General features: G+C 40.9%; 1 protein-coding gene across 1 annotated transcript; it reads right to left on the reverse strand.

Moving 5' to 3' along the window:
• Positions 1-205: 205 nt before the first annotated feature.
• Positions 206-10,699, reverse strand: KDELR3 (KDEL endoplasmic reticulum protein retention receptor 3). The gene is made up of 5 exons (XM_020787693.3): positions 9,021-10,699; positions 3,929-4,029; positions 1,306-1,464; positions 886-1,138; positions 206-535 (listed from the first exon to the last, which is right to left on the reverse strand). Exons 1-5 carry the CDS (start codon positions 9,109-9,111, stop codon positions 495-497), a joined length of 645 nt encoding a protein of 214 aa, XP_020643352.3. The 5' UTR covers positions 9,112-10,699; the 3' UTR covers positions 206-494.
• Between the last annotated feature and the right edge of the window lie 681 nt (positions 10,700-11,380).

Here is an 11,380-nt window from a genome sequence, read left to right on the forward strand (position 1 = left end):
AGTTTCCTTATTGAATTGATGAAGTGCCAGATCTTTTTGAAGATTTTAGTTTATTTCAGCCTGAAGAAGCAATTTCAGTCCAACTGTGTATTAAGGCTTAACTCATTACTCAGTTTACGTCGGCCATGACTGAATTGAATGAAATAGAATTTTACCCTGAAATAATTTCGTTTGCATCAATGTTGAAACATACACAGAGATCAAATGGGCATACAATTTGCACTGTTTTATTTGTTACAAGCAGAGTTCAGTCAGCAAAGGAGTGCTCCAGTACAAAAGAAAATGGAAATATTTGCTCGACACTGAATAGATAGGTCATGCATGTTAGCTATTCAAACGGTAGATTCCCAGGCATAGTCTGGAGTTTACTAGTCACAGTGTAGTTGAAGGGGAAGTTCTTCAAATGCTAGTTGAGCCTTTTGGCAGAAAAGCAGAAAAGAACATCCTCTGAACCTGGAAGCAGGGTCTTCAAGAGCTTGCTTTGCTGTCCGTCTTCAGATAGGCACTGGGAGACTCAACTTCTTGCCTTTCAATACTAGATGGGGAGAAATAATGAATAAGACTACTAAAACTTTCATTCAGAAGAACAGAAACATTTATCAGTAGTATTTTTAATAGGGTTATTCTATGTTGGATTAGAAGAAAGTGTGATTCTCCCAAGCCAGTTTGTTTGCATTAAGAATTTTATATTCATGAAGTGCATTACTACTACTAAAAAGTCTGTACAAGTAGAAAAGTTGTGTGACAAGAGACAAGTCTAGTAGGAGTGCTGATTACAGTTTCAGATCATTTGCAAGAAAACTGGCTTGCACTGAAATCACTGTCATGCCACAACTTTGCGAACTCATCTGCTCAAACTGGTGCTATTCTATCAGTGATCCTTACCTTTAGTGACATAGAGATAAAAGAAATCGCAGTAGAAGATAGTTTGTACAACTCCAGAAACAACAGCAATTTGATCATAGAAGTTCTCTGTGTAGTAACGCCAGATCCAGTTGCCAAGATAGAGGGCACGATAGAGGCCCAAGAAGAAAAGGTAATGTGTGGTGATGGTCTCAGCTTCACCTGTTTTGCTAATCATAAAAAGTTGTGGAAGGATAGCCACTGACTCCAGATAAATTGAGAAAGTCCACAAGATCTGAGGAAGAAATTTAACTACAGGTAAATTTTACTGGTGCAGAGAAAATTCTAATAAATTCAATGAAATATACTATGATAAAACGCTGTTTCAGACATCTAAAAACTTCTGAGGAAAAGTGGTGTGATACATTTGAATAGTCCAGAACATGAATGGATTTTTTTTACCTCTAAAGGAGTGAAACTGTAGTTTTCCAAAAATGAAAGGCCTGTGACGGGAACCAAAAGGAATTCAAGGCGGAAAGAATCATTCTCGCTGTCAAAGGTTTTCCGGAATTTCACGTAGATCAGGTAGACCGTAACATAGGCACAAATTAAGAAAACAACCTGCAGAGAAACACAGACTTTGCAAAACACTCAGTCTTTTTATCTCACCTCTAATGCAAAACTTTCAAGGTTGGGCTGTTAGAATTTTAAGTTCCTTCCAGAAATATTTTAAGACTGGATTTATTAACTTGAAGATAGATGGTTGTAATTTGGCAGATTAAAGAACAGACATTTAATTTCATTAACTTATATTATTCTGATTTGTATCATCAGTGAACTGTTTTGTATGCATCATTAATCATATATCTTGGCATGAAGCCACTTAAATGAATTTATCAAATAAGTAACCAAACTATTATTAACACTTCCGCTGCTGCAGAAGTGACTTGGCAATATCTCTGAATGGGCTTTTATATTCCATCATGCCTTCTGTGATTTGTGACCCACTCTTCATCATCAAGCTTAGGATTCCAGGTTGAAAGCTAGCCTCCAGATATGTAAAAGGCTACATATCAGCAGACTACAATGCAACAAAAAAGGTGGAATCTACTATGAATCCCACATTCCTGAATAGTGCTTATCAAGTATTTCAGTGCTTTCGAAATGGGAGTGCCTTGTTTTTCCCAAGGAAGGAAAATGCTTGATGAAAAACAATTACAACTTACATAGTAGGTTTGGAAGGAGTTTGTGTACCTTGAAGCTCTGCACTTTAAAACTTGAATAGGGGGTGGAAACTTGGGGCAGAGATGAGAATGTTACTTTGGACTAGAACTCCAAATACTCCAGGCAGTGTTGTGAGTAGTTACGGTGGCTGCAGTGTTTTGCACACGCAAAAAAACAAAACATCTTTTCCCATTTCTCTCTGATGGCATAAAAATGTCTTCAGTGATGGGTAATGTTAGATAGAAATTAGGGATGAGCACTAGAACTTTGGAATTACCACCCTTCTGATTTGGAATTTTAAACATACAGTATAGAATTTCTGGATATCCAGAACTCCCATTACAATCAATATGAATAATATATAATTGTTTTCCTGTTTAAAGAAACACAAAAATGCAAAGTATTTTTAAAGGAGTTCCCTGTGTTCTGTAATGCCTCTCCCAGTGATTGTGTCAAACAAAGAGTGTACACCAACAGCCAGCAGTGCCAGATACTGGGAAATAATTGTGATGGGCATAGAGATTGAATCCTGAACAGTGGGAATGCCACTTTGGGGAAGCAGAAGACAGGTTGCACTGGTGAGTGGGCAGATACCCTGGGCAGCACTGGAAGACAGATTGGAGCAGCAGATAGCCTGTGCTGGGTGGGAACTGTGCCAACAGCATGGGGCACCGCATAGCTGAGTGAGTGAGCACAAGTAGTAGCAGCTGGAAGAACGAAAGACGCAGAAGGAGGGGGCAGCAGACAGAAACATGGCATACGTAGTACTGAGCAGAGTGTGCCATTCTGTTACTGAAAGAGGACCTAATGGAAGGCCAGCAATGGTTGTCTGACCTTAAGGAAAATAAGTTTTTTTTACAGTTCCAGATTCTAGGCATGAGCCCCCCCCCCCCCCCGCCTGAGAGAACACTCACTGGGCACGCACTAATCGGTAGAAAGGGTTGCTAGAGTAGCTGAAGAGTGGAAGTCACTTTATTCAGTAATGGGATTTCTTAAGATATAGGTCAGGTCATGTGCTTTCAACCCGGGTGAAAGCAGAGGAGAGGGACCAGCTTTGTCAAATCTGTTCTGTCCCTTCCCAAGCAGAAAAATATGCACACATGAAAAAAGAACCCTGCTTATCTAATGCACCAGTGAATTCCAAACATTGATTTTTGAATGCTTGCCAAAGAGGGACTTGCAACTTCAATAGCCAATCGTTGCCCAATGGCTAGTTGAGTTGCTGCCATTTTTTCCCCTTCCACTTCTGAAAAGGTAAATCACAAGGCACAAAGAATGTAATCCAGAGACAACTAATGCCGAGGGAGGCCCGGAGAGAAAGAACAAGAAACTGGGCCTTCTCGGCAGTGGCCCCTTGCCTTTGGAACAGTCTCCCCTCAGAGATCTGTCTGGCTCCCTCGCTGGGTGTTTTTAAGAGCCAATTTAAGACCTGGCTCTTTAGGCAGGCTTTCCCTCCTGTCATCACTTGATTATTTTTTAATTTTTCCCCATCTTGAACTATATTATTATTGTTGCTTTTTATTTTATTATACTGTTTTTATTCTATTTTTATTGTTAGCTGCCCAGAGTAGACATGTGTCTAGATGGGCGAGGTATAAATTTAATTAATTAATTAATTAAACTGCACTTTTATGAACTGTGCATAATTCACTTTTTGCCTCCTAACACCAGGACTTCATGTGAAAAGAAATAATGGTAGGTCAGTTTAGCTATTAATTAGAGTAGAAGGGTAGATGTGACCCACATCTTCAACAGTTAGCAACTAGGGGCTTAAAACATCTGAATTGTTTTTATGGTCACATCTCTTGACTTCTTTAATGCAGCATGCAAGAACAGAACACAGTTTCTTGTCCTTCCTTACCTTCATGACAGTATTATAGATGGAGATGAAGTTTGTGAACAGGTCAAGGTATCGGGTCGTGAACACAAGTGCAAACAGAATCTGGCTCTTTCCTGAGATACCTGCATGCCATAAGACAAAAGTATATTCTGTTAGTGTTTTATACCTGGCTGGAAAGCTCAGATGTTTAGTTATCTGGCTGTGGAGCCAGACGTTAGGAGTTTTAATTCCTGACGGCAAGCTGTACAATCCCAGGATGCCCCCAGAAAAGGGCATGGTAAACCACTTCTGAGTATTCTTTATTTGGAAAACCCTGAAAAGGACTGCTGCAAGTCAGAATTGACTTGATGGCACATGATTATTGTTTGTGTCTTTTATAGTTGAGGTTACAAAATACTGTATGTTCTTTATATTTTGTTGTACACTGCCCAGAGTAGCGATTTGCTGGATGAGTGGTAGAAAAATCGAATGAATGAATGAATGAATGAATGAATGAATGAATGAATGAATGAATGAATGAATGAATGAATGAATGAATGGCAGGTAAAAGGTGTCTGGGACTTCAGGCTCAATGATAGATTTCTTGAATGGGTAAGCCAGCTCTTGAAACATCAAGACACAAACTCCAAGGCTACCCAAAACAGGAGCTTGAATCTTGTGATAGTATAAAGCCAGCCTGCAAATTGCACCTGCCAAAGAGGCTGTGACAAATGGGATACAAACAAGTATCATGCCACTTCCAGCATTCTCCCTGCAGCTTAGATTGCTGCGCAGGAGAAATGGATGGAGAACCCAGAACCCGTGGATGTCTGAGGATAAAGATTCAAGTTGATAAGTGAGCAAAACTTACACTTGTAACACCAAGGTATTGTTACCCCATGAGGAAAACAAGCTGTCTCCAAGAGAGGGGGCACATTTTCAAGGTACAATGAAAATCACACACACACCCCAAACCAGCACTGGGAACTTACTGGTACTTCAGTGGGAAAGCATTGTACCAGAAGCAGATGGTGTGGATTTGTTTCTTTTTTTATCATTGTAATTGCAAAAAAAGTGCTAATAAAAGTAAAGTAACTAATTAATTTTTGAGCTGATTGCTAGCAGGAAAGTAGTAATGACAACCTATTCTCTTTTGAAAGGAAGAGGAGCTGATTAATAACTCCACTGCAAAAATATGATCTCCGGTAAAAAAAATATGAGCTCTGTGTGAGCCTCTCTGGAGTGGTCATCAACGCTAGAGTGAAACAAAAAGACTGCATAGGGTACCAGGAATAAGACCTTGGAAGAAGGTTTGAGATGTGGGGAGATGTATGTAGAGAAAACAGTCTCTCAAAGAGTGCATTATATCATCTTCCAGAAGAAAAAGCAGAGGAAATAAGAGGGGAAGTGACTAGGATCCCACGGAAAGCAACCCCCCCCCCAAAAGCAACATAACAAGAAAGGAGAGAAATGCCATCAAGTCCCTGAACTCAGACCCGGACATCATCATCCTGCCAGCAGATAAAGGCAACGTCACGGTAATCATGGAAACATAAAAATACAAGGAAAAAATCAGAACTTCTAGACCCCACCACCTACAGAAAACTGAAACGGGACCCAACCAACAAAATTACAAAACAAACAAATGAGAGTACAGGTTGCTGTCCTCTGAAGATCCCGGCCACAGAGACTGGCGAAACGTCAGGAAGAACAACCTTCAGAACACGGCCAAAGAGCCCGAAAAACCCAGAACAACCATCATTGCTCTTAGCTGGTAAAAGGCTTTAAAGGGCAAGACCGGTCTTTCAATTAGTCCTAGAATTGCACTGGGATCTAATAAAGTGAATTGCTCAATCATGGGTAAAGTTTCACAGCCCTTAGCCTTATCTTTACTCTTCAGATGTTTCATCCAGATTCACTCTGCTTGTAATTATCTCTTTTCTGCTTTGTGTGCTTGTGCCTATGTGAAAGAGAAAGGGGTATAAAAGAGATGGAAAACTATAGAGGGTGTGTCTAAACAGTGTATTTATTCATCGCCACTTTTGTGCAAATTCATACTGCTTGGTGCCAAACAAGCATGGATCTACCAAGGTTTCTTTCCACACATCTTCTGTATTTTCTTATGGATTTCCACACATCTTTCCACACATCTTCTGCATCTTCAATGGTTTGAAGATACTTCAAAATGCTTGAAGAAATGACTAGATGTTTTAAACTGTAAATTAGCTCTTCTGATCTGGGCCCTTTTAAAACACTGTTTTCTTCCCCACTGTAAATCAGCTGTCTTTCACAAATCTTTAAAAAAACAGTGAAGGAATCCTTTATGCTCATTAAAATGATCTGCATTGAGTTATTTTTTTAGTAGAAGATTAGCATTACATTGAAAGCTTGAGGCCCAAAACACTTTTGCCACTCAAATTCAGATCCTGGTACGTACAAGGTGAAACAAACAAACAAAACAAATCATCTGCAGGAATTGGTTTTTTAGAAGCCTGGAAAGGCAAAGTGGATTTTGTCACTCCTTGTCATTATAGGTACTTTAAGACTTGTATTATTCAGACAGTTGGAAAAATACCAAATATCAGAACATGATCTGTAATGGATAGGGGAAGAAATGTTCTGTCTGGTTGAGACCTGGATTGAATAGCTTGCGCATCCAAGCATATAAATGATTCCCCCAGATGACTATACTTACTGAATAAATCAAATTAATTCAAAATTGACTTCTTATAAAGGATATAATCACTCTATCAGAAAAATCCTGGTATGTGCATGTATGCAATTTCAGAATGGTAGACCAGACTTTCATTGATGCCACTCTGCTTCCTCCCACTGATCTACAGTATTTCTTTTTTTCCATACAGCTCTGATCTGAAGTCTGTGGTCTGTACTTTATGCCTTTGTTCTCCACTATTTAATCTCCAGCATAGATTTTGCACATCTTTATTTCCTGTAATTGATCCCATGAATATCTTCTGTCAAACCAATGGTACTTCCTTGTTTATTCTTAATTTGTTTGCTTCTTTTGACACAGTTAGTACTTTCTCTTCTCCACCTTCTGATTGCATTCTGGAGGGTCTTTCTTGAATGTTCCCCTCCTGCATTCCTATTCTTACTCCAATGCAGTTGTTACCGTCCAAGGATATATACGCATACACAAAGAAACACAGACTGGGAACTGTGGTGCGCTTGTACTACTATGACTGCCACATCACAGCACCACTCCTTCGAAACACATTTGATTCCACCCACAAAGCAGGGAGGGGGAGTCCCTGCTAATGCAGTGGGATGGTCTTGTGCAGAGGAGACTAGGAATGGAAGGAGGCATTCCAAGTGAGGTCAGAGAAATCCTTCAGCAGGAAAGAATGGGATGTGGGTAGGGAGGCAAGAAAGGAAACTGTCTGGAACTTCTGATGTGCATGCTCTGGGGAGAGATTAAAAGGCCTGCTCTAAGAAGCAGTGAAGACGATATTGTTTAAAAGTGGTCTGTTAAAAAAAATGAACATTTTTTTCTGGTTACTTTTTAATGCATAAAAAAATTACAAGAAATATCCATAGTCAGAGACACAAGTGTCTTCCCTAAATGGCACCCCTGTTTTCCTCCATGTTCTAAATACAGTATCTTTTTGGCTGCGTCCCACTCCCATTTTCAATTTCCTGTATCGAATCCTTTGCATATTTCCTCAAAAAAAAAAAAAAAAAACACCTTCACTCTCTGCAGTAGGGCTTAATCTAAGTAACAGTATAGGAATGCTACTTTAGAATATTCCGAGACAGGGACCGGGAGGAAAGTTGCTCTGGGTAAACAGTGACTGCCCATAATCCTTGTTGAAGAAATCAGGGTTTAGTAGACTTCCATTTAGCGCAGAGTCTTTCTGCATTCCATCCCGTGCCAGTCCTATGGGTAGGCCGAATTAAGTAGTAGCCTCAGGTGGAAGATGCAGTGGAACAGAGAGGCCTCCTCTACATACTCTTACCTTCACTGGCTTTTCTTAGGGGTTTAAAGGATGCTGTCCCATCTCAAGCATTAAAATAAGATTCATCTGCCAGTCTGTTTGGCTTCTGTCAGTGAAATACAGTCTGAAATACTGTTGTTTTGTTATGCATGTGGAAGGCAAAAGGTCTCATATCCAGTCATTTACAGCTGGCAATTAGCAAACTGCAGTTGGGATTCTTGGGGGGGGGGCACACACCTGCTGGCCTGGTGCACATTCAAGAAAATCCCCCTGAGGGGTTTGTTAACTGCTGGCCAGAAACAACTGAATGTTATGCTTTTTGCTTCCTGGGTGCCTGACAAAGCAACAAGATTTCAGCCATGGGGTGGGGGTTTCATTTTAACCTTTGCCTCAGGTGCTAAGCATTCTGGCCCTGTCCTGAAATCTGCCATGTTTTTACAGTTTCTTTAAAATCCCTGGCTGAGAAGTTTTTCATATCTCTCCAACAGCAGAATTTGTACTGCCCATCAAGTCACGTTCAGGTACTGTGTCTAAGGTAGTGGGAGGACACAGAAGGAATGGACAAGTTGTCACAGAATTTGATTTATAGGACACTGCAGTGACCATGGTGTAGATATTTTAATAGAGAGACTTGGAAATAAATATATGAACATATGATTTGTATAAAGAATTGAGGTAGTAGTATCTCTACACTGTAGGCAAGGTCGTCCCATGAAAATTATGGCGATATGCTTCCAACTAGGATAGGACACAGAGAAGACACATTGACTTGAGTAAGTCATAAAGTTATATTTGCCCTAACAGCTTATTATCTTACCTCTTATTCAGATCTCATGTTTAACTATGCCCTACTGTAGCTGTCAAGCTCAAATGTCAGCTTAATGACAACACCTTGGGACAACTACTTCTAGAGTTTTATAATCTCTCTCTCTCTCTCTCTCTCTCTGTGTGTGTGTGTGTGTATGTGTACATGTACATATATATATGACCCAAGCAGCCTGAAGCTAAGCCCAAGTCCTGAATCTTTAGGGATCATGGTTTGGGGTGGCAGATTTTGTGCTCTGTTAGCAAGTTACCGTATTTCATAGCTATGCCTGCTGCCTTTGTTTCCTCCTACACTGTTTTTACATTGTTAACACCTTTGTCATCAGGATAGACAGAAGAGAATAACAACTTACCAGCACAAGACTTAGATCTCCATATCTTCGTCAGCAACATGATCATAGCTAAGAGGTGGGAGACATCCCCCAAAATCCGAAATATATTCATAATGGCCCAAGAATGTCCTGGAATGACTGAAGAAGAATGTCAAGCAAAAACAAAACAAAAATCTAAAAAAACAAAGACAAAAGTATGGCACCTCAAGGACTAGCTGCTATATTTTAATGTGAGCTTTTGTGGACAAGTCCACTTCTTCAGATGCTGAAGAAAAAAGTGTTCATTTATGTTGGGCAAAAAATGCCTATAGAAGTCAATAGATGCTTTGTGGTTCCTCAGTCAGAAGCTCAGATAAAAGTATTTTTTTCTTTCTTCAGCAGGTTGCTAGGTGACTGTCCAGTAAATATTCTTGTAGATAAGATCTTTATTCCACTCTTGCTGAAATTGCATTTATTCACACAGCTTCTCTTAATCAAAAATGTCAGCAATATTTGGCAATGAGCTTTGAAATTAAGCCTGTGGTGCACTAAGACTGGCCTCTGTTTCAACCAAAGAATCTTTATGTTCTTCTTTTTCTGCACTTCTTCATGGGAGGTAACCTGGGCCACTGCTTCTTCTAAGTTGATCTGCTCTTCCTGGTGCAGCACAGAAAGAAAAGTGCAATCTAAAGTCAGGTTTTGAGTCCCAGTACTGGCAGTAGGTGACGTGGCGTGGATGCTGCTTGCTAGTCTGGAGAGGGTGGAGAAGGAGGCGGGAGCAACTAGTTAAAGTTTCTCCAGCATCCTTCCAGCTTCTCAAGTTACAGCTGAGAATGTCCTTTAAGGGGAAAAAAGACAAGCCTGGATTTGTGGAGCTGACATCCTTTTTGAAGTTAAAAGGAGAAGTTACTAGAATGGCTGCAGATTTTGAAAATGGGAAGGAAGGGCCCATTAGGCAGCACATTCTTCTCTCCGAGTTCTTCTACAAGACAGCTTTCCCAACTGCCAGTGTTTTTAGCATTCTTTGCAGACTGGCTCAGGCTACAGTGCAAAGGTTGTTAAGGCAGAAGGATGGAGGGAGTTTCCAGCTTCATTTTAATGTGCTTTCTCCCCTGGCATTCCATTTTTTGCACTTTGAAATTACTTCTTGTATTTAGATAGGATGTCATTGGGGGGAAGACACGGTGTACAGTACCCTGCATACTTGCTCACAGTATATCTCAGTGCAGCCATGAAAGTCACTAGGTGATCTTGGGTCAACCAACTCTTTTTAGCCTGACCTACCTCACAGGGTTATTGTGAGGATTAAGGAGAAAGGAAGAAAAGTTTGTCTGCCACATTGACTGAACTGGAGGAAAGGCAAGATATAAGTCTAAGAAAGGTAGACTTCTTCATGGCCTCTGTGAATGCACACAATTGGGTTGTTCTGCGCCTGTGTGGGACGTCTTGGAAGTTTCTAGAGCTTAAAGACATGTGATTAGTAGGACGTTCCCCTGTGGAGCGCATGCTTTGCACTCCAAAGATCCCCTCAGTTCCTTTTTGCCACTGCTTTGGTTGGACCTGTTTTGGAGCACTAGAGCAATTGCTGAGATTCTTCTGATCATTTCTTTCATTTTCTATTTTAATCATCTTTGTTGGACGTTCCCCTGTAAGTTACCCCTTTTCAATTTACCTCAGTCGTTTTTCTCTTTACTGCATTTTTTCTCCCCCATTCCCCCAACCCCCATCGCCTCTTTTCCCTCCCTTTTCCCCCAACCTTTTATGCCCCCCCAGGGCCTTGCAAGCAGTGCATGCTTTGCACTAACAAGATACCTCTTACAGACAGTCACAACCATTGCCTTTTTTTTTGCTTAGGGGAACACCACCGAACATACTCGAGAAACCACTCACCTGATATCAAGCCCGACAACTCCATCACCTCGTCAAAAAGGCCTTTCGAAGTCTGCTTCGAAACTGAGCGTGACGTCCACGTCAAAAGCTCCAATTTGTCCTGATGGCTCATCTAGGAAAAAGAAGGATAAGCCCAAACCTGATAAAACTAAGAAACGTACAAAATCGACTCAGATAGATCCATCTCAACCAGAGCCTCCATCACTGGTCCTTGAGGAGTCATTTAGAGACACCCCTGGCTTGATTTCGGATAGAGACGACCCAACTTCAACACCAGCTCAGGCTGCAGCTTTCATCACCAGCTTTTTGCCAAGTACTGACCTATCTCCAGCTGATGTTCATTCCAGCCCGGCCTCAGCCCACTCAAGCCCTAGATAATCAGGGCAGGCAATACCTATGAAATGTCTCACCCGTCTCCCCACAAGCGCCAGGTGAAGAGACGACACCTTTCTCCAGTCCAATATGCCCCTCCACGCAGGGAAATTTACTATTATCATGAATACATTTACTAT

The sequence above is a fragment of the Pogona vitticeps genome, chromosome 5, assembly GCF_051106095.1.
Source record: "Pogona vitticeps strain Pit_001003342236 chromosome 5, PviZW2.1, whole genome shotgun sequence".
In the NCBI taxonomy this organism is placed as follows: Eukaryota; Metazoa; Chordata; class Lepidosauria; order Squamata; family Agamidae; genus Pogona; species Pogona vitticeps.

Excerpts from the sequence above, each read along its gene's own strand:
- KDELR3 (XM_020787693.3), bottom strand. The coding sequence starts at position 9,111 with ATGAATATATTTCGGATTTTGGGGGATGTCTCCCACCTCTTAGCTATG. Across the intron at positions 4,030-9,020 it reads GAGATCTAAGTCTTGTGCTG|GTATCTCAGGAAAGAGCCAG; the intron begins GTAAGTTGTTAT and ends TATGGCATGCAG. Across the intron at positions 1,139-1,305 it reads ACAGTTTCACTCCTTTAGAG|ATCTTGTGGACTTTCTCAAT; the intron begins GTAAAAAAAATC and ends TTTCTTCCTCAG.